The sequence below is a fragment of the Cajanus cajan genome, chromosome 8, assembly GCF_000230855.2.
Source record: "Cajanus cajan strain Asha chromosome 8, NIPB_CcT2T_4, whole genome shotgun sequence".
Taxonomy (NCBI): domain Eukaryota; kingdom Viridiplantae; phylum Streptophyta; class Magnoliopsida; order Fabales; family Fabaceae; genus Cajanus; species Cajanus cajan.
The window spans coordinates 6,409,842-6,433,977 of record NC_138524.1 but is presented as its reverse complement, the minus strand read 5'-3'; the positions used below and the strand labels follow the sequence as shown (position 1 = coordinate 6,433,977).

Genomic DNA, 24,136 nt, shown 5'->3' with positions numbered 1-24,136 from the left:
TGCTTGTTCCTGAAAGTTTTTCCCCGTGATTTGTTTTCATGCTTGCCAATTAATCTGTTGGGTGTTGTTCATATTGTGAAATATGCACGACATTGACATGAACTGCTTAAATGGAGCTGGCAATTTCTTTCAATGCTTTCAACTATTGAAACTCAATTGAAAAATAAATGAAACTATAAAGTCTCAAATATATTTTGCCAGACAAATAATCTTTCAATACCTCGAGAACTTGATAGATCAAAGTTATTCTGGTTTATTATCATTGATTAATGAAATAAGCAAAGTTACACAACCTGAAACCATTTAACAAGCAAAATAAGCTTCAAATTGCAACACACATGCTGAAATATCTCTAGACTCAAGCAACCAACAAATGATAGTAGGACTATAACTCTTCTATACATATTCTTAGAATCAGACCTCTAAGTCTAGTTAGTATGAGTTTTGAACCAATTCCAGTAACATGTCACTATGCCGGAACCCAACAAGAGGAAGCATACAAAACTCTGCCTTTCCAACCTTGAAGCATCCACTCGTTATCTTCATCTACGAAAAAATCTCTGTGGTACCATTCCCTTAACTGACTCCTGCATTTCTCCATTAATTCCTCATTCAGTGGAAGCTGCTTGAAACCAGCCCTCGTGTTTCTAATATACCACTTTTTGTATGTCTCAGGCCTCTCAATCCTCTCAGAACCTTCGCATGCTATAACATTCATAGCCTCCCGACCCACAATCTCTCTCTCAATCAACATCCTCCATTCATTTTCACGAGGTACGACAGCGTCACACATATCATAAAGAGTATAATAATGGAAGAGGGCCTCCCTGAACCGTGTGGTAAAGAAAGGAGCATTAAATGACCCATTAATAACGGTCTGAGTAAAAATATCCGGTTTTATCTTCCTGATCAAATGCAGTACTGCATTTCTAGGACTGTTTTCATGAAAAGTCTCATCCAGTAAATTCTCAAACCTCATGAGAGAGTTCACAGCAACTAGCTCGTTGCGCTCAATTTGAAGGGCTTCAACCTGAATGGTTTCCCAGTTTTTTGATGCTATGGCATGGTACTCAAAGGGAACATTGTAACGTTTGCAATAGTTAGCTAGATGGCGACCCGTTTCCTCAATTTTTTGTGTGGGACGAAAGCCAGGTAGAGGAAACTCTATCCCTGTGATCCTCAACTTGGGAGGTCCACCTTCTCTATTTGATAAAAACTTAATAAGCATTGGCCAATGAAAACCATATAGGATGCCAAAATCAATAATATGGACGGTTTCTGCCTTGGCAGCTGCTTCCCTAATCATTTTATTTGCAAAGAAATAAGCAAACTTCTTGAAAGGGACGGCGGTTAGAATAACCTGGTATGTCTTCAAAAGGTCAACAGGAGTGACCCTTGAGTTGAGAATAGAAAACATTCCTTGTGCGCTTGTGCCATCACCAACCATGCGTGCCTCGAGGCCATTGGCAAAGTAATGAGCCAACCTCTGTAATGCATCCCCAGTGGGAGAAGAGTTCTGCCTTATCTGCTTCAGATATTCATTTGCAGTTCTGTTATCATTGGCGTACACAGATTGTGCACACATCAGCAGAAGATTCCTCAAATCTACTATTTCCTTTTCCTTACCCTTCTTCATCCACCAAGCGTTCCTCCCTTGTTTCTTAGGACGACCCTTCCCACCACTCCGGAAACAACTTTGTTCATCGCACACGTTTTCGCTGCTCAGAGACACCCGATCAATAGCCTCTGATAAGTCGATCTCATCCGCAACACTAAGTGCTGATTGCTTGTTACTTCTCCCTTCTTCCTCTTCTTCTATGGTATCTCTCTCATGGCGCTCGTGATTCTTCCTACCCTTCAAGGTTACAAGGTTTGATCCTGCAGGAAGAAACCTCCTACCTTCCTCCAAGCCTCTCCTAAAATCACAAACATAATCACCATCATTCAACTTATTATGTGGCATCACTGTGGCAGTAGAAGAATCCAAGTGTGGTTGGGAAACTTGGGGATTAAACTGAAAAGCAGAATCTTGAAAACGTTGCTTCAGCTCACGAAAATTTTCATCAGAAAAATCGTTCTTGTTGGTAGTTTCAGCCTGGGGAGTGAGAACAAGAGGGTTTTGAGTGGGAGAAAGAGGTAGAGTACCAGTGAGAGCGTCGTAGAAGGATTTCTCGGTGACTTGCAAGGTGAATGAATCATAGAATGGGCACTCATCAAAATTCTCTTCCATGAGGATCTGGTTTATGAAGTTTGCAGTTTCTGAGAAATCGTTGTCTTCCAGCCAAGGATCAGAGGGAGTGTTTGCCTCCATCGTAAGTCGTAACACCCAAATAACAATTTCTTGTGTTATGATTTCAGAAAGAGAAAGAAGAAAATTGACAGTGAATGGGAATGGAAGGGTGAGAATTGAGAAATCAAATGATTTGGGTTCATCAGTTTATAGTAACAATCACAAAGCACATAACGTTGACCATTAGGAGCATTGACTTGCCAACTTTCCTTGATTTGCTAGGGACAAAAAAAAAAAAAAAAAAAAAAACGATGCCGTTTAGAAAATACTTTTTCATTCTATATTTTTTATTTTATGAAAATAATTTGACTTTTTGTTTCCTATTTTGAAAATTAAAAATATAGGACCTATCATTTTTTTTCTTCTATATCACAAATATTATTGTTTAATTTTTAAATACAATATAACTATTATTAAATTTTAATTTTTAAGTAAAAAAATATAAAGGTGGGTAGCCAGCCATGACCGGATGTGTCTATTGGAAAGCCCAAAAGACCAAATGACTGATCCGGTCGTCCCTTTAGAGAAGATGTCAAAAATATAAATATAAATATAATGAGTACCGTTTGACTGAAAACAATAATTATTTGACTTTAAGAAAGACGAGACTGCTATTAAAAAATAAAAATTCTATAATGAGATTATGAACCAAAAAAACAAGCCTAAAGTGGAGTGCTCATGTTTGCAGACAAATTGACAACAAAAAAAAAAAAAAATCGGATAATTACAATTTGCCACCATATTTTCGAATGAGTGTTTCTGAAAATATCAAAAATGATATTATTTTGTTCTTAAAATTGAGCTTCATTTAAAAATATTTTTAAAGAAAACATTTTCTAAAATTAACATAAAACATCTTTTTAGTGTTATACTGTTATTCCTTTTGTTTTCTTTAAAAATGAAAACAGAAAATGCCAAAATCAAGCAAACAGCCGAAAATAGAAAGTGTACTTTTTCACTTTTTTTAGTCTCCATTTTATAATGCATGTTTATATTTTTTTTATAAAAAATATATTAAATAATAATAAATTATATAATTAATTTATTAAACGAGATAATATTTTATTAAATAAATTTATTATTTATTAGTATTAAATTAGATTAACATTAAATAAAGAATTTTAAGAAAAAAATTTAACATACACAATAATGATTATATAATATAATTATAAAAGTTAAGTAACTTAGTGATTTAAATGATAACTTTTATAGTAAAAGTCATGAATAGTAACTTTCACAAGGTCACTTTTTATGCTTGTGTAAATAAATCTTATATTTTCTTCTCATATCAACATCATCCGAATTATTACTAGAGTACCATTAGACTATAATTAGAATATAATATTATCATGTAAGTTGCTATATCATCATCATCAAAATGACATGTTAATGTTAGCATTAATGTCATCATTCAATTGATTAGGGAACTAAAATTGTGTCATTAAAAATTAGAAGATAAAAATCATGTAATTTAAAAAATAACAAAAAAGTGTAATTTAGTCTTTTATAATTAATAAACTAATGTAAAAAATTAGTATTCTCAAATTCAAATATCCTAAAAAATTAAAATTTTTTGTATAACAAATGACTTGTAAGTGGAGCATTTACATTAATAAGTGGTGTCATTCGTGGAATCATACATCTAAATCGTTGAAAAAGATATTTGGACACTTACAAATAGCCAAAAGCACCCTTTAAACAACTAATTTTATTTTTTATTTTCTCTTTTCTAATTCAAAGCTTAAATTAATATTTTAATGTTGAATAAGATTTATTTTGTCTTCTTGTGAGTGTATTACGGTGTCTAACAATTAAAATATATTAATTTACATTGATAAGTTCATTTGTGAAGTTATACATCTAAATCTCCAAAAAAAGATATGTAAACATCCACAAATAGACCAAAAACACCCTTTGAATATTTTTTTTTCTCTTTTCTAATTACAAGTTTAAATTAATATTTTAATATTGAATCAAATTTACTTTATCCTCTTGTGAGTGTCATTAAGGTGTCTAACAATTAAAATATGTCTAAATTTAAGGACTCATAAATCTCTCATGTCCACAAAGGTCATACCTCCAACAAATTTGATGTGTAATTGATAGTTATGCAAATTCTCCGATTTAGGCAATTAAGAACAACTCACGTATAACGTCTAGTCTCATTAAAGTTCTCATAAACTATTAAGATACCTCAAAGAAACTTTACAACTTGAGACTTGTTAAGAAATAAGACATTGTAGATAAGTCTTCAGATATATGATGGATCATATTGCTACGATTACTCAACTATGTGATGCTCGATATTTTCAAAATTCTGATCTAACAAACTCAATCATACGGACTTTCAATCAAAGATGTTGAGCTAAAAAGAAGTTTTTGAGTCCAAATCCTTTATGTTTTAATCATGACAAACCTTACGAACAAACGTTATAAGCTTTTTGAATATTTATGTTACCAATGAGTTTGCTTAATTTATTTAGAATAACAATTAAAGTAAACTCAAGATTTATTTAGAATGACTCTTAGAAGGTGGACAAAAAAGAATAAGTTTAAGCCAAATAAAATAAAATCAATGTGACATAAATATTAGAATGAAACTTCAAAATGATTCAGAATGGATGTAACTATGCATTTAACAGTGAAAATCTTTAGAAGATTATGAAGTCCATTTGTATGATATATGGAGCTATAGGAATTCATTTGAGGAGATCTTGGTGGCTATGTGTTAAGTCTCAATTTTACCTCTTTTTGGATGAGACTTATTGAACAAATTCCACTCATCCTTTGAACCATTGCAATATAATTGTTCTCTTTTTGGTTCATTTTGTGTGCAGATATAACTAACCCAAATTCATCTAACAATACCTTAATCCACCTCATTTTTTGTGCAGGTATTGAGGAAGAGTGGAAAGTTGAAGACTCTTAGGATTGGAAATCTAAGAAGCTAAGGAGCAGAGAAGAGGTTCTGCGCCGGGCGCAAGGTGATCCGCGCCAGGCGAGCAAAACAGAGTATCTCACCTCTGGGAGCCATTGCGCCGGGCGTAATGTGAATTGCGCCGGGCTTGTCCTAAGGCAGAGAGTATCTGGAAGGCCCCGCGCCGGGCGCGAAGACTTATGCGCCGGGCGCGAAACCCTAATCTGACTCCCCAAGCTCGTATTTGAAGCCATTTTCGGGGGAGAAACCCCCATTCACACATTGGGCGCGTTTTGGGAGCTGTGGAAGGGATTCTCGGAGCTTGAAGCCGTTCGTGTGTGGGTCTTTCCTTCGGTTCTTCATTTCTCCCTTCATCTCTATTTTGTATTTACCCTCTGTGTTGAGTGGTTTCACCCATTTTTGTGGGGTTAGATGTAACCAACGAATTCTATTGTAATCCTTACGGTTTTTATGATATATATACATGTTGTTTCATTCATTGTTGTTTATGTTTCTATTCTTAATGCTTGCTTTGGATTTAATCTCATTGCATGATATAGGTTCCATTGGGTATTGGAAAATAACCCTTGAAACTAGCTCTGAAACAAATGCCTAGTGGGAAATGTATCTAGGAATGGAGCTTAGCCCATTAGTAGTCTTAAACCCTAGCCCGTAATGCGGATGTAGATATTGGGTACTCAAGGGATTGATATTCAATATCCACATCTAGGCTCTTGCTCTAAGGGATTAGGTTTGAGTAAACTATTGGGTTGACTAAGCAATGAATTTAACAAGAGATTAAGGATACATTAGTGTTACGTTCGGTGAAATCTGACCCCCACAGCCTCACAATACCATTATCCCATTTCTACTCTTTCCCATTCTAAAACTAATCTTTTTATAGTTTTAACATTCCAATAGTCATGCTCTTCATCTCACATTTACATGACAAACTATAAATTGGAATTATTCTTTAGTCACGAATAGTCAATAAATGCTTATTTTACCTTCTAATCCCTGTGGATACGATATTTTTACTACTTGAACGGCCGGTATACTTGCCGTGTTTGAGACCGTTGATAGAATTAAACGAATTTACAAATATTAACAAAAGTGTTTCAACGGAAATCTCAACACTATGGAAAAGCCTGGAGAAGTATCTACATTATTTATGAAGAAGTCAAGAGCTTATATGGATTAAATCATGTGCAAAATTGCAAAAGGAGTTGCAGATGGTGTTGATCTTGACTACAAAACATAGTTGTTGTATTTTGTATATACCTTGAGTTGTAGACATGATATTGAGCCAAAACTTGTGACTATGGAAAACTAGAATAATTATTTACAACCTTTATGAATAACTCGTGCACCAAAAGGCCTAGATCATTGAAAAATATGGCAATCAAGATGTGAAAATGTCATTTTAAGTTGCAACACTAACATAGTGCAATATTTTGAGCATATCTAAACTTGTATACATGATTTTGAGCCAAACTTGGTGGCTATGGAAAGATAAAAAAAAATATTTACAACTTTGATGAAGAAGTCATGAGCAAATAAGGTCTTTATCAATAACAAATTATGTATGCACTATGGAAACTTTGCTCTATTTAGAACAACATGATACTATTACAATGTTTTGGGAATATATTTTACTACAAAGATCCAAATAACATGAAACTAATTTCTTATGATCAATGACAAATATATCTACAAGTTATATGAAGACATCAAAAAGTAATTTGGCAATTTAAAGGGTCAAAATACTCAAATCACGGGGACTATATTAGTAAATTTTCCTATAAGAGAAAATAGAACTCAAAACATGCTTAGAAGGCCCCCTTATCTAAGAAGCCTTGTTTATGTAAGAAAAATATGTGATGTTAGCACATGACTTAGGAAACAAGACATGCTCTAATAGCTAGGTCATCCCATGTGACCTAAATATTGACCAAATACAACTACAAAACACATAGGAGAGAGCCTACACCACTCCAAGTCATTAATAAACTCTTCTTCACTCCAACACTTCTCTAAAATTGAAAATGCAAAAAATGGAGTGAAGTACAATAGAGCTGCCATGAAGAGTCCAATACATGAGTGTTGATTAACTATATATTACCCCCAAACACTTTCTCTTTATATGTAATGTGTTTTTTTTATCCCAAATCACCCAAACAGATAGAAGTTTGGTTGTGAGAAAAGTGATAAGATGAAAAGTGGGTAGCTTAGAAAGAGTCTCTAAGATGATAGTTTGACGAGGTTAGACAACTTGAAGAGGTGAAAGAATGCTTGTATTTTGTCTCTCCCATGGCCAGGCGGCTTTCATGGTTGAGTGGATGCCTAGAGAGGTGGAAAATACTTGTGATGCCTAGAGAGGTGGAGAATACATAAGATGCCCATAGAGGCAAAGAATACTAGATTCTCTCTTTCTCATGGCCAAGTAAGTGTCATGGTTGAGTGGGTGCTCTAAGCCAAGACCAAGTGGGTGTTGTGATGAAGGAGTTGTTGAAGTCCAAAGTTGATGGCAAGGAAATCCAACAAAGAGTTGGTATTGTTGTTAATGTATCCAACAATGGTGGTGATGTTAATAGTAATCTCATCAGTTTGGGTGAGGACTAGATGTAGCCTAGTTAGAGTGAATTAGTATAAAATTCTTGTGTGTAGTATTCTTTTACATTTTTTGTACATTATGTTATTAACTGTCATACATATTTCATTTGAGTGTTAAATATACTTCTAAGGAAAAAAAGATTGTTAAACTATATCTTTTTAAACTTAATAAATAACGCAAAAACCTTCTAAATATTAAACCTTGATAGCATGAAGTAATGTTTTTATAACATCAATTTTATGAGAAATACTTTTGATTTATGAATGATGTTCTAAGCATAAACATAAGCTTCTAAGATATACAGATAAGATAGTTATAATCTTTTGAACATGAGCTCATGAATAAATCCTTTTGCATAATGAGACATTTATGTCTATAACTTCTAAACACAAAGGCAACTTGAGCAAAAGTTTAGAAGGGTAAAATTTTCAGGAAAATGACCAAGTCACAATTCAACCCCACCTTCTTGTGATGTTTTGACCACTTCACAAGTAAGAAAAGTTAAAATTATGAATAAACACCCAATTTAGTACTTAAAAGATGATAGAGGTGACTAATCGATAGGTCCCTAAAAGATTTTTCGTGACATTTGAATCCCTAAATTTTAATTATGTTATGTAAATTAATCATTCTGTTATACTCAAACTCTATTAGTTTCTTGAATAGTCAATAGTTAAGTGTCATGTTGACACCTATTCTCTCTTTCAATTGGTTGTTCTTTCTCCTAATCATCTAATATGAACCATAATGCAATATTTTGGTACTTTTCAATTAGCAATTTGTCATGTTTAAATATTTTGTTTATGAGAGCTCTGGTTAATGTAAAATGTTGTTGTTGGGTTTTATGAAGAAGTCAAGAGCCATTTGTAATTTCTTTGTTTGCTTTGTCTATAAGTTTAGGATTTTAAACCTTAAATTGTTGAATTTTGGGTCTAGGAAAATGAGTGATCGTTCTGAAATTCAATTAAAGATGTGTCAATCGAATATGAATGTTTCTGCTATATTTAATAAATTGCATAATTTCTATAGTAGAAGTAAGGAAGAATTTAATGAAAATGGTCATCTATGTTACTATGAAAATAAAACTCTATTAAAGATTTCATGAATAATTAGAAATCCAAGGAATTTTTATTTTCACTTGTCCTTGCTATTTCGGCATTGTTAACTAAGGGTCCTCCTCGACAATATTTCAAATCCTTGTCTAGTATAAATGAGTTTTGTCTCACACATACTAGTTTCATGAGTGAAAGGAAATACCAAGTATGAAAGTGAGTGAAAAGAAATAAATCATTCAAAAGTTACTTTAACTATTTTTAATTAAATTAAAAATTAAACCATATTTTATTATGTGTCTAAATTTACTTGATTTATAATTCTTACATGATCTTGAAATAAAAGAGTTAGTAATTAAATATAACAGAAATACTAATTTGTACAGTGAAATTAAAATTTATGAAAATCTTTTTGAAACGTATTGATCGCTTATATCATCTTTCATAGATTAAATTGGATGCTTATTCTAAGAATTATGGTATAAAATATTCAAAACACTGAATTAAACATCTGCGCGCATTATCCTCAAGTGTCTCATTATTCCAGTCCCAGCACTTTATAGAACAGTAGCGACATCAACATCAAACATCCAATTATAGTAACTATTAACGTAGTATACTATATATAGTATTCATTGCGTACATACATCCCCTTCTACTCCTCTGTAGTCTGAAGTCTGAACTGCGAAGGTTCGCGGGCGGCTTTGTCTGCTCATAATGGTCAAAGGGTGCGGCTGTCATGCATGCGTGGAAGCATATACGAAGGAAGTATAATCGTTTATGCTTGGCCACATAATCGATTATGGCCTTGCATAATCGATTATCAAAAATGCATTTTGTTATTTCGAAAAATATTCAGATGCCAAATGAAAATATCGATGTTGTTAGTTTAGACAATGAAGAAATGGATAATGATTTAGAATTGAATTTAATTATTGTTTACTTAATTGATGACTGAATTGTATTTTCTGTTCTATTTTACAAATATGTTATTACTCATCTACTTTGTAATGTTATAAATTTTTTAATTTTTTAATTCGTAAAAGTTAACTTGTACAATTAACAAATGTATCTTCATTTCATTCTAATTTATGTTAATGATTTATCAATTTTTTTAATTTATTAATTAACTTTCAAAAATTTTATTGTATTATTTAAATATTGACATAAAAAGTGGAAATAAAAAATAAATAAAGTAATACATGTTTATAAAATTAAAATAATAACACTTTCATAAACATTAATAAAATAATGTTACAAAATATAATTATCATAATATATTTTGTTATTATTATTTATTATTATAAATATTATTATTTTCATTTTTATTAATATTATTATTATTTAAATTAAATTATTTTTAATTTAATATTTTATAATTTTTTTAGTTAAAATTTATATATTTATCTTTTAATTATAATAATTATAAACTTTTTTTTAACCTAAGGGCAAAATAGTAATCTTACACAATTATCAATTAAAAAATTTATTTTTATCTATCACATCAATCAATTCATTCACAAACTTTCTCTACACTTTCCACTCACTTTCCCTTAATCAAGAACTTCACTTTCCTTTTAAATCTCTACTTTTTCCACTCCCCCTTTTCCATCCTCAAATCCAAACAAAGCCTGAGTGTTGCAATGGAGGCAAATGCTCATGCTTTTGCAGCAACGAATCCTTCATTGAGGATCCTTTGTTGGAGGACAACGACTTCTCAGAAACAGCCAAGTTCATTAACCAGATCCTCATGGAAGACAATGTTGATCAGAGCCCCTTCTATGATTCATCCACCTTGCAACTTACCGAAAAATCCTTCTACGATGCTCTCACTGGTACTCTACCTCTCTCTCCTAATCAGCACCCTCTTGTTCTCACTCCCGAAGGTGAAACTACCACCACCACCACCAACAACAACAATTCTTTAGATGAAAATTTTCGCGAGTTGGAGCTCCCTTTTCTAGATTCTGCTATTCAGTTTAATCCCCACGCCCTTTCTCAACCACCTTCAGTTACTGTTTATTCTTCGAATGCCAAACTGATGTCACACAATATGTTCAACGATGCTGATTCTGTTTCCCAGTTTAGGAGAGGCTTGGAGGAAGCTAGTAGGTTTCTTCCTCCAGGATCTAACCTTGTAACCTTGAAGGGTACGTAAGAAGAATCACGAGCGCCATGAGAGAGATACCATGGAAGAAGAAGAGGAAGAAGGGAGAAGTAACAAGCAATCAGCACTTAGTCTTGCTGATGAGACTGACCTATCAGAGGCTATTGATCGGGTGTTTCTAAGCGACGAAAACGTGTGTATTGAACATTATTTGCAAAGTGGAGGGAAGGGTCGTTCTAAGAAAAAAGGGAGGAAGAAAGAAACAGTGGAGTTGAGGAATCTTCTGTTGATGTGTGCACAATCTATCTATGCCAATGACAACAGAACTACCAATGAATTGTTAAAGCAGATAAGGCAGCACTCTTCTCCCTTTGGCGATGCATCACAGAGGTTGGCTCATTACTTTGCCAATGGCCTCGAGGCACGCTTGGTTGGTGATGGGCTGATGGCACGAGTGCACAAGGAATGTTTTCTGTTTTGAACTCTAAAAGGGTCACTGCTACTGAGCTTTTGAAGTCATACCAGGCTTTTCTTTCCACTTGCCCTCTCAAGAAGTTTAAACATTTCTTTGCAAGTAAAATGATTATGGAAGCAGCTTCCAAGGCAGAAACCGTCCATATTATTGATTTTGGCATCCTATATGGTTTTCATTGGCCAATGCTTATTAAGTTTTTATCAAATAGAGAAGGTGGACCTCCCAAGTTGAGGATCACAGGGATAGAGTTTCCTCTACCTGGCTTTCGTCCCACACAAAAAATTGAGGAAATGGGTCGCCATCTAGCTAACTATTGCAAACGTTACAATGTTCCCTTTGAGTACCATGCCATAGCATCAAAAAACTGGGAAACCATTCAGGTTGAAGCCCTTCAAATTGAGCGCAACGAGCTAGTTGCTGTGAACTCTCTCATGAGGTTTGAGAATTTACTGGATGAGACTTTTCATGAAAACAGTCCTAGAAATGCAGTACTGCATTTGATCACTAATGGATCATATAATGCTCCTTTCTTTACCACACGGTTTAGGGAGGCAGTCTTCTATTTTTCTGCTATTTATGACATGTGTGACGCTGTCATAGCTCGTGAAAATGAATGGAGGATGTTGATTGAGAGAGAGATTGTGGGTCGGGAGGCTATGAATGTTATAGCATGCGAAGGGTGTGAAAGGATTGAGAGGCCCGAGACATACAAACAGTGGCATGTTAGGAACACTAGAGCTGGTTTCAAGCCGCTTCCACTGAATGAGGAATTAATGGAAAAATGTAGGAATCAGTTAAGGGAATATGGTACCACACAGATTTTTTCTTAGATGAAGATAACAGTTGGATGCTTCAAGGTTGGAAAGGTCGTATTCTGTATGCTTCCTCTTGTTGGGTACCTGCATAGTGCATACTGCATAGTGCATAGTGCATAGTGCATAGTCGCATGCTACTACTGAACTCTACTCCAACAATCCAATCCAATCCACTCTTTATTTTCCCTGTTAAACCTTAAAGCTTCAACTTATGTTATTTACGTCTTTCTTTTTTTCTTTTTCACGCATCTAGATATTACATTCTTAAGTGTTTTTAATTTTTCAAAGGCTGTTCAACGTGAATTTTCCATTTAATTAATAGTCCATTTTAATTTAGTTTCACATTCCTGAAAATTCAAAATCATGTTACTGTCCAATTTAATGCAGAAGTGAGTCTGTAGTTTCCAAATTTTGCGACTACGTGGGTAATCGAAATTGAGGATAGGAAAAATAACATTTGTACACCCAAGAGTGTTATAAATGATTTTTTTCTTAGCACGAACGAGTTTTTACAGTTGATGAAAATCAAATACGATCAAGGACGGAACTCTTGGTTGAGAGGGGGAGAAGAATGAAGAATTTTTATTTGTCCCATCACATTTATGATATATCTTTCAGCTCACTCCAACAGAGGCCAATCTTACTTATAGGTAATGTATCTATCGCTGGCCCGACCAATATATGATATAAAAATATATTTATTTATTATACAAAATATAAGAAAATATCATATAAATTAAACATTCTATTTCTAATTAAACTGATAAACCATCCATATCAATAAAAGTAATTTATATAATTATTTTTAATTAATTCTACTATAAATTTAAATTTTATTTTAAATATATTCATTATTATATTTAATGTTAATTATAAGTAAATTTATAGAAAATAAAATTAACAACAAATGAAATATATAAAAGAAAATTAATCTTGTGTAATATACAAAATTAATGATTGTTATTTATAATAAAAATTAAAAAAAATCAAATTTGTTGTATTTAATTAAGACCGGATAATATCTTTTAAAGAATTAAAATTATAATATTAATTATAAGTTTCAATAAAGATTTATAGTAAATTTCATCTCTACATTTATATTATTTTTACACGAAAAAATCTATTAATTATGTTCTAAAAATTTACTAAATTAAAAAGAAAATCATGTTACTCTTTGTGTTATCATTCGCAACAATCCTTGAAGAAGAATATGCTTTTACATTGTTAGAAAAGAAAAAAAATGTTGTAAACAATGGCATTATCTTAGAAATTGATATTTGGTTTGCTAAAATTTCATAATATTGTTTGAATCATACATTTGAAGTGACAAACAATGATATAAAAACAAAGATAAAAAGAGAGAAAAAAATAGTAATAGAAAGAAAGTATATTTGTTAATGTCTAGATACTATCAAATATTTGTTAAGAATAATATAAATATACTATCAAATACATAATATGAAAAATATGATTAAAGATAAAATATGATTCTAAATAAAATAGCTAATCTTGAAATATAAATTTGAAAATTATGACTTTCTTTAAGAAAAATTTTCACAAATTTATCTTGTAGATTACGATACCAATAGAGAAAAGACTATCATATTGATAATGTGTTATGAAAATTAATATAAAGTCATATAAATTATAATATAGAAGTAATAGAGAAAAAGAAGTAAAGGTATAGAAAAAAACATAAAAGAAAGAATATAGAGTTTTTTGTACTATTTTCAATAATGAAATAACTTATTTATAAACATAAATGGTTATCAATAAGTTAATAATATTAAGGTGAAATATGAATGATAATAATGGATAATCACCATTAAATATTCATAACATTAACCACACTTATAGTAATAGTGCTCTCCTATAATATTTTAGAGATATTTTTAGGTTAAAAATATTAAGTGAAATTAAATTAATTAGAATTTACTTATATTTTAAGTAAAAAAAAATTGAACATTTTTTACTTATATATAGGTTCAAAGAGACACAAAGAGTACATAATTAAACAGTCAATAATCAATTATTTTTAGTATTCAAATATCTACTAAATTTTGTTAATGGCTAATTTTGTGTAGTTGATCATCTTTAGTGAAAAATCATCTCCCAATCATATTATTTTCAAATATAAAACTCAAACTTAAAATATTAGTTAAAGAAATCAAATTTAATATCACTAGTACCACCAACATAACATGTAAGTGAATATTGCAGAATATATCATTCATCATTATAGTAAATGAGTTGAAAATTTTTACGGAAGAATGGTTGTTTATATACGTTATTATAGGTAATGTTTCTTAACTATTAGAAAACCTCTTCTCAAAGAAAAATTATTAAAAAAAATCTAAAATCAACACTTATTTTACCAACTATTTTTTAAAATGAAAATACTTTAACCAATGATATTATTTTTTTATAAATAATATAAGAAATATTTTAATTCATTCTTATAAAAAAAAATCAAACAATATTTTAATTTAAATAAACTACACCAAAATTCCTTGAATTTTCGTAAAATTAAACTAACATCCTGGATTTTTTTTTATCAACTACATTAACTTTCTTTATAATGAGTCATTTTAATAATGTCATATTTTTTAAATGATTAAAAAATATATAATATTTAAAGAGTAATAGTGAAATATTTTTTAAACAATTAAACATGTTATTGTAAGTATAAAAAAGCAAGAGATATTGGAGAAAAAAAAACTCAAGTTTTATATCGATTAGAAATTAGACAATTAAATAATATATAAGTGAAAAACACCTTTTATCTTATAAGTCGATTTTGAAAAGTTTAGTTAGACTAAAATCTATTATTCTAAGATGTTACTAGAGTCATCCCAGATCATTAAAAAAGATTACTCATCATTTATCTACGTACCAAACCCAATAGTGCTGAACGTGAGGGAGTGTATTGAAAAAAATAATTACTTAGTATATAAGTGAAAAACACTCATTATCTTATAAGCCGATTTTATAAGGTTCAGTTAAATTAAAATTTACTATTATAAGAATAGATATTTATGTAATCTCAAGAAATTTAGTGTGTTACTTATAATATTAATCTAATACGAGTATTATTTTATAAAGAACGATGACAAATTTATAATTTTCTTTAATAAAATTAACTGTTAATAAAAAAATTGTATTAAAAAAGATTGTTATCAAGTTGTATGGATACTTGGAATAGCCATCCTCATGCTCATAGTAGTCAAAATTGGTGCTGTTAGTGTGACTATTTAAAATGACGCAACGTTTTTGAAGCCACCAATAAATTATGGCGGCTCGATTCCTCTACTTTCCATAACCATATCTTCTATAACTATGTCATGAATTCATGCTTTGTCTTTCTTTCTTCCAACAATAAGACCCTATTTAAGTATTGTTTGGTGAAGACTCATTTGGCAACCATGGAAGACAACGACTTCTCAGAGACCGTCAAGTTCATAAGCCACATCCTCATGGAAGAGAGCGTTGAACAAAGGCCATTCTATGATTCACTTTCCTTGCAACTTACCGAAAAATCCTTCTACCAAGCTCTCACCGGAAACCTACCTCTTGTGCACAGTCCCCAAGCTGAAACCAACTCCACCAACCACAACTTTTCAGATGAAACTTCGCTTTCTCCGCCACCTTCAGTTACTGTTACTCATGGACTCTCAATTTTCGATTCTTCCGTTGCCAAACTATTGTCACACAATACTTTCCATGATGCTGATCCCGTTTCCCAGTTTAGGAGAGGGTTGGAGGAAGCTACCAAGTTTCTTCCTCCAGGGACTAACCTTTTAACTGCTCTAGATTCAAATGGTGAACAACATCAACCAATCAACATGTTTGGACATAATTCCTATGGTTCCAAGAGTAGGAAGAATCACGAGCGCCAAGAGATACAAAACATAGAAGCAGAAGATGATGGTTACGAAGAAGGGAGAAGTAACAAGCAATCAGCACTTAGCCTTGTTGATGAGAGTGACTTGTCAGATGCGTTTGATCGGACGGTGTTGCTAAGTGTGGAAACCTTGTGTAGTGAACAAAGTTGTTTCCAAAATGGAGGGAAGGCTCGTCCTAAGAAACAAGAGAGGAACAAAGAAACAGTTGATATGAGGAATCTTCTGTTCATGTGTTCACAATCTGTGTATGCTAATGACAACATAACTGCCAATAAATTGTTAAAGCAGATAAGGCAGCACTCTTCTCCCATTGGAGACGCATCACAGAGGATGGCTCATTACTTTGCCAATGGCCTTGAGGCACGCATGGTTGGTGATGGCAACACTGCACAAGGAATGTTTTCTATTCTCAACTCTAAGAAGAACACTGCTGCTGAGTTTCTCAAGGCACACCAGGTTTTTCTATCTGCCACCCCTTTCAAGAAGTTTACATATTTATTTGCAAATACAATGATTATGAAAGCAGCTGCCAAGGCAGAAACTGTTCATATTATTGATTTTGGCATCCTATATGGTTTTCAATGGCCAATGCTTATTAAGTTTTTATCAAATAGAGAAGGTGGACCTCCCAAGATGAGGATCACAGGGATAGAGTTTCCCCAACCTGGCTTTCGTCCCACACAAAAAAATGAGGAGACAGGTAGCCGTCTAGCTAACTATTGTAAGCGTTACAATGTTCCCTTTGAGTACCATGCCATAGCATCAAAGAATTGGGAAACCATTCAAGTTGAAGCCCTTCAAATTGAGAGCAGCGAGCTAGTTGTTGTGAACTCTCTTATGAGGTTTGAGAATTTACTCGATGAGACTGTTGAAGTGAACAGTCCTAGAAATGCAGTCCTGCATTTGATTAGGAAGATAAATCCGGATATTTTCACTCAGACCATTGTTAATGGATCATATAATGCTCCTTTCTTTACCACACGGTTTAGGGAGGCCCTCTTCCATTTTTCTACTATTTATGACCTGTGTGACACTGTCATACCTCGTGAAAACGAATGGAGGATGCTGATTGAGAGAGAGATTGTGGGTCGGGAGGCTATGAATGTTATAGCATGTGAAGGTTCTGAGAGGGTTCAGAGGCCTGAGACATACAAACAGTGGAAGATTAGGAATACGAGGGTTGGTTTCAAGCAGCTCCCACTGAATGAGGAATTAGTGACCAAATTTAGGACTCTGTTAAGGGAATGGTACCACAGAGATTTTGTCTTGGATGAAGATGACAACTGGATGCTTCAAGGTTGGAAGGGTCGCATTTTGTATGCTTCCACTTGTTGGGTGCCGGCATAGTGAGATTCTCTTGGACTCGGTTCAGGACTCATACTAGACTAAAGGTACGATTCTAAGAATATGTTCAGAAGAGTTATCATTTGCTTGTTGCTTGAGTCTTGAGAGTTGAGATATTTGAGCATGTTTGTTGCAAATTTGAAGCTTATTTTGCTCATTAAATGGTTTCAGGTTCTGGTGGTATCCTGATCAGGCGACCTACTTGCTTAACCTTCAGTTACTGTGATGAAGATTGTACCGAGCTTTGCACCAAGTTGATAAAATTTTGGCACCACTTTTCTGGTAGAATTGAGACTTGTTAATGTAATCAAAGTTCTATAATGATTAGAAGGGAGTACTAGAGTAGGAGGGCTCTTATCGCATGTTTACCCCAGTACTTTGAATCTAAATGTTGATTTATTTTCTCTCTAACTAACATGATTTAGGCATTTCAAATCCTTCTAAATATATTTGTAAAATGTTTTTGCAGGATATGTTGTATCTTGCACCAAATTAGCTACTAAATTGACAAGGATGTGATTAATTTAAAACAGATGACTATTTTCAGATTGCTTTTTCCTGCGATATTCTTTAATAGGATATGCTGATAAATGTTCTATCTGTTTGAACTAGTTTCTCCTAGCCTTCTGTTCATGACTTAAACACCAAAAATTAAGTTTGAAAACAATGCTTAACAAGATATGACTTTTTTGGATCTTATAAATTGCATGCTGTTTGGTTGCACAAATTAAGTCAATGAAAAATTTTCATATAGAAAAAATCAATGAAATCTTCAAAACTACTTGGAATGTTAGGCGAAAACTTCCGTTCCACTTCCAAAAAGGTAGAAGCTGCTTATAAGTTATTGAAGACTAACGAGTTTCTTTTCATTACATTATATATGATCATCATAACAAAGGAAAGGTGGGGATAGGAATCCACAACATACTTCATTTGCTAAAAGTGAAGAAATTAATGAATGGTTTGTGAACATTGTTCCAATCAATCTCCATGTGATATGTCATTAACTCTTTATAATAAAAAAAAATGTGAATACAAGTCGTGAAAATTGAACATGATGACTTGATTCTAGACCATACATTAATTTTTGAGGATTTGACACCTCAGAACTACATGAACAAGGTGGACACAAGGATGATTCATATATAGAGCCTAAATTACCCCTCCATCATTAACTTCTATCAGATTTGTTACTTTTTTCCACCTGCATTGTATTCGTTTGTGAATTTTTTCCAGCCTTGGGTCCCTTACTTTGACCACAGTGAGTCCCATTAATTGGTTATGATCACTAACTGATTTGATATGATCATTTTCATTGCATTTTGTTTGCGATCATAATTCGTGAGACTAATCTAATTCGATAGGCACTCTTCATTTTATGAGGTAATTTTTCATTGGAGTGACACACTTTTAAGAAAGTGGATTAAAAACATAATTCAATCATACAAAATTAACTTTATAATTTTATTATTTTTAATCGACACGAGATTTCTTACACATTCATCTCACGTTGAGGATTAGATATCTCTAACGTGAAATTTACAAGATTGAACATTTGTGGTATTTCGATAACAACTCTCGATAGTCAATGACTTAATAAATTCATCAATAAACTCTGACATTATTTTAAGAAAATCAGTTAAAAGTTTAACTCAATTATAAAATCCATTTATAATGTGAGAAACGATTACTCTTTGCTTATACACGTTATTATGATTTTGTCTCTAATTCATACGAGATTTTCAACATAAACAATAAACCATGAACCGGACAAGTTTGTCTTTCTTGATTTGTAAAGTTCAATTGGTAGGTTGGGAATACAAACCTATGCCGCAACCTTCAAGACACCGAGATCTCGGATTAGAAAAAAAGGGTCTCTACCATTGAACAATCTAAGTAATGGTCAACAATCATATATACACTAAAGTGCAAACTTGTACTTCTCTTACATAGTTAATTTAACTTAAAAATAATCCACGTATCACTTAGTCAAAATATACGAAACAGTATTTAGATGATTAAAAAAATAAAATAAAAACTACGCTCAATTGAGTTTTTGGTGCATGTAATATGACACAAGTATTTTCATTCTGTGAAATTTTAAGAGAAATATTAATATTACATTTTAAAATTTAGTAAAAGTGATATAAAAAATTTAGTCTCATTTTTTAGTTAATATTTTTTATATAATAATCTTGTAAATTTTATTATATTTTAACTAATAAAAAAATATGTTAGCAGAAATGAATTATGTTACTGTTATATTATTAAAATTTAGTTGACGTAAATTGTATTTTGTCAGGTGATAATAAATTAAGAGTCTGTTATAAATTAAAAGTGATTTTGAGAACCTTTTTATTTAAAATAAAAAATATATATATATTTTTTTTAATAATTTTTTTCAAAAATACTTCTAAATTTATATTTATATATATTATAAAATTACTAGTACCGCATGCAGCATGAAAGAAAGAAAAAAGACCATCATATCCCATATGAGATTACAACGTCACAAAATGATTCATTATGATAATAATTAGACAAAATGTTAACTATTGAACCAAATCTATTCTTTAAATGAACTAATTAACATGTTATTTGATATTATTGTCACATTACAAAGTGTCATTTACATAATCTTCAGATAGTAAAAGTTAGACTAATCAATAAGGGGTGGACTAAATTTCAATAATTTGATAACTATATGTGGAAGCTGATTTATTGTATTTTAGGAAACAAAATCACCCATCTATATATTAAAGGACTAAAAATACAATTGTATTGAAAATCTACAGGATTGGTAAATCTTTCGTTCAATCAAGGACATATTGACTTTTACATTGATTATAGAAATAAAATACAATTATAGATCAAATTATTCTTTGGTAACATGTCTCCTAGTGGTTAATTTTATTATATATATATATATATATATATATATATATAATTAATAATGTTCTTTCGGAGTTTAATAATTTGTAATTAAAACCATAATATATCTGCATTATATTTTAGGGTACACGTGGAATCGGATTATAATTAGTCAATTCAATGTTTAACCCAAGCCACTTAAAATGAAGGCCAAATTCATTCACATTTGAAAAGAACGAGGATCGGTGCATGATAAGAATATTTTTAGAGACTAATCAAATTTTGAAATATTTACTGGAATTAAAAATATGTTTATTAGACAATAATTAAGATACATAATGTTACGTTAAATATATTTTTAGTCAACTTAAATAGAAATTAATAGATATCGTAGTGACCAAAATCACTCACTTATTTTAAGAATTAAAATTACACTCTATAATATCCAATTCATAATTTTAATTTCATAATTTTAGTCTTTAAATTTTATAAAATTTATAATTTTGATCTTTTTGTTAAATATTCATTCGTTAATCATTAAAATTATATCATTTAATATAATCTGATATTAAATAGATAAAATGATAATTAATATTTAGTCATATTTAATTCAAATTGTATATTTAGTTTATATTTTTTATCTTATTTTATGACTTTTATGAGATAAAAAAAATAAACAAAAAGTAAATTTTTGTTCAAAATTATTAAATAGACTTAAATATGTTTTTAGTTTTTACAAAATGAGAAAATTTTAATTTTGGTCCTTGTAATTTTTTTTATCATCCTCTAAAATTTAGAATTATTATTTTTAATCTCCATTATCATGTAATCATTATTAATTACTTGTTTGTTCATTAAAATTAAGGTTAAGTAATTATCTCAAGTGCTACTCATAACTGTTAATGACAAGTATGACATCTCTAAAAAGTTTCATAAGTCCTTAAAATAATTGTTATTTTTGTATCTTAAAATCATCAATAGGAAGTAAAAATAATAATTTTAGATTTTAAAAAAATAATAATAATAAATATTTTTTTCAGGAACCAAAACCAAAATTTATAAAGATTAAAAATATTTTATAAGGAACAAAAACAAAATTTAAAAGGATGAAAAACAAAACAAAGAAATTTTCTACACAAAGACTTAAATCAAAATCTAATCATTTTACAAATTACAAATATATTTAAATCTATTGAATACTAATTGTTAGGTCATTTATTTAATAATATATCATGACCAACATTACAACTTTAACGATCACAAATAATATTCATCAAGATAAGCAAAATTATAAATTTTATAAAATTAGAGGACTAAAATTGTGAATTTAAGATTTGGAGATCAAAATCACAAACTAAACATTAAAGGAGGACTAAAAGTTCAATTTACCCCTTTTTAAAAGAATACAAACTTAATTAAAGTAAAAAACAATCAAAAACATTTTATATAAAAAATTGTTTAAATTATACAAATTTATACTAATATATAAAAAAGATAGCTTTTCTTTCCCCTTTTCGTCTTAAAAATTTGTGGATCATTATATTCTTAATTAATAAAAAGAATAAAATTAATTATTTTAGTAATTATTATTAATGAACTATAAATAAATGTCCACACTGTTATATATTTTTATTCTTGAAAATATTCCGTTCGTGGCTCTTTCTCCCTGGTAATAATAATGAGTTTTTTTTTTTTTGATAGTGCACTAGAGAAATTAGTTAAAGAATTAATAAATGAAAAAACATGAAAAGATGCATTGACAAGTGTGTATGGATGGACACATTTGAATCCCTCTCTCTTCAACGTGAAGGGTCTCTTTCTTCCTTCCTTCAACTTCCAACCCATGAATCACGATGTCATGACTCATGACATGCAGGATGGTGTTGACAGATACAGTTATCAAATATACAATTACTATGTGGTTTGGGAAAACTCTTAATAAAGGTTTGGATTAGTTGATGGATTGAACAAGAGTGGGGAACAAAGGTGTAAAGCAAATAATTAAAGACGCGGATTCATGAGACCCACATATCTTTTACTTTTCAAATTCCAAATGCATTCACAAACAATCAAGATAACACATTATTTTCTTTATCATCAAATTTCCACGTACCATCCTGTTCCGACGGCTATACGCTCAAATAAACCTCATTTACTGTACTTTATTTCTACGTCATTTTAGCTTCTCTTTCTCTAACACACATCAAAAGTAATAACTGATATGGCAGAGTTTATCATAACAATATTTTCAGAATTAACTTACATCAAATATTACGGATGTCAAGATCAAAATCCTTAAGAGCAACTCCCCAAATAGATTGTGTCGGATTTGTAAAGAATTTACAAACTTTTTATTTTCAAATGTGAATTAATGCTGCCATACTGGAGGAACTGTCCTCATATATTAATTAGTTTATCCTTTTTAACTAGAACTAGAATGTGGATTTTTTTTTCTGCTTCTTTAATTAGTTCGACAGAATCAAATCTGCCATCTGATTCATTTCTTGTTTACTTCACCATTTTTTTTAATTTAATTGACCATTGAATTGTGTTTTTAAAGACAAGACAACCTCACTCACAAAAAGAACCATAACTTGGAGAATAAACAAAAGAAAAAGTCACTGCATAAACTTGGATTAGGGGAATGTATCTGGATGAATCCAATAATAATACCAAGCACAATTTAAAACTTAAAGAATGTTGTCGAAGTTTCAAGTGGGAAAATTTTCTAATGCGAAGCCATATATTCAATAACTTGTATCTAAAAATTATTTCAGAAAAAGGTAAAAGATCCTTTTGAATTATCCTATATTATTTTTGGTTGAGATTTGAGATGTTGATGCCAAGTCAACTATGGCAATGAACCATGGGACAGGAATATCTGATCACTTATTACAATAAAAAGCATTCACATTGGAAAGAGGTATTTAATAAAACACTTTAGTCAATAACTTGGTGGTCAAGGATATCCTTTCAACATGTGTGCGCTTTTGACTACCGAGCCTTCGTTGACTATTTCTTGGATTTGGGACCATTAACTACCCCATGGACCATGGCTATGCACGAGTTACACCCACTTTCTTTTAATTGCAATGCCACAATAAAATTACGATCCATATTCTTCTACGTTGTATTCAATCTTCCACCATTGTTTTATACATCTTTTCTTTTATGTTATTAAATCATTAAGATAAAATAACAAATTTTATCTACTAACTTAATAAATCAAATACTTCGTACGTAGATCAATTGATAAAAAATTATTTTAATTTAAGTATTAATTCTACTTTTAAATGTTGAATATGTAGTTATATTTAAAATTAAAAAGAGATTACCAATCATAATAATTCTACCCACCTCGTACACCATATATGTATGTGGTTGAAAAATAAAAATAATATATATATATTACTTGTACACTTATCACTTTCTATTGATTAATTTTTTCTGCTACTTTAAATGACACTAATATAATTTATAATTCATCATCAATAATTTATATTTTATATTAAATTTTAATAATTTAATTATTAAACTAAAAAATTTTAATTAATATATTAAGTCTACAACTTTAATAAAATTTGAAAGTTATTTGATATTTTATTATATAAATTTAAATTAATTTATAATATAATTTTATAAATAATTATTAATTTAAAATTTATATAATGAAGTATCAAATAATTTTAAATTTTGTAAAATTTTGTTTGTACACTTGATCTACTCTTTAATAATTTAAATTCAATAGT

The 24,136-nt window shown here is 30.7% G+C and overlaps 1 protein-coding gene and 2 pseudogenes across 2 annotated transcripts; 2 read left to right on the top strand and 1 right to left on the bottom strand.

Annotated features, from left to right (window-relative positions):
- Positions 1-206: 206 nt before the first annotated feature.
- On the bottom strand, positions 207-2,497 carry LOC109798803 (scarecrow-like protein 33). The gene has a single exon (XM_020359201.3). It carries the CDS (start codon positions 2,309-2,311, stop codon positions 470-472), a length of 1,842 nt encoding a protein of 613 aa, XP_020214790.1. The 5' UTR covers positions 2,312-2,497; the 3' UTR covers positions 207-469.
- Positions 2,498-10,510: 8,013 nt separating this feature from the next.
- Positions 10,511-13,285, top strand: LOC109798548 (scarecrow-like protein 33 pseudogene; annotated as a pseudogene).
- A 2,212-nt stretch (positions 13,286-15,497) lies between these two features.
- Positions 15,498-19,996, top strand: LOC109798374 (scarecrow-like protein 14 pseudogene; annotated as a pseudogene). The gene is made up of 2 exons (XR_014428700.1): positions 15,498-17,563; positions 17,688-19,996. The product of XR_014428700.1 is annotated as a scarecrow-like protein 14 pseudogene (transcript).
- Positions 19,997-24,136: the final 4,140 nt, after the last annotated feature.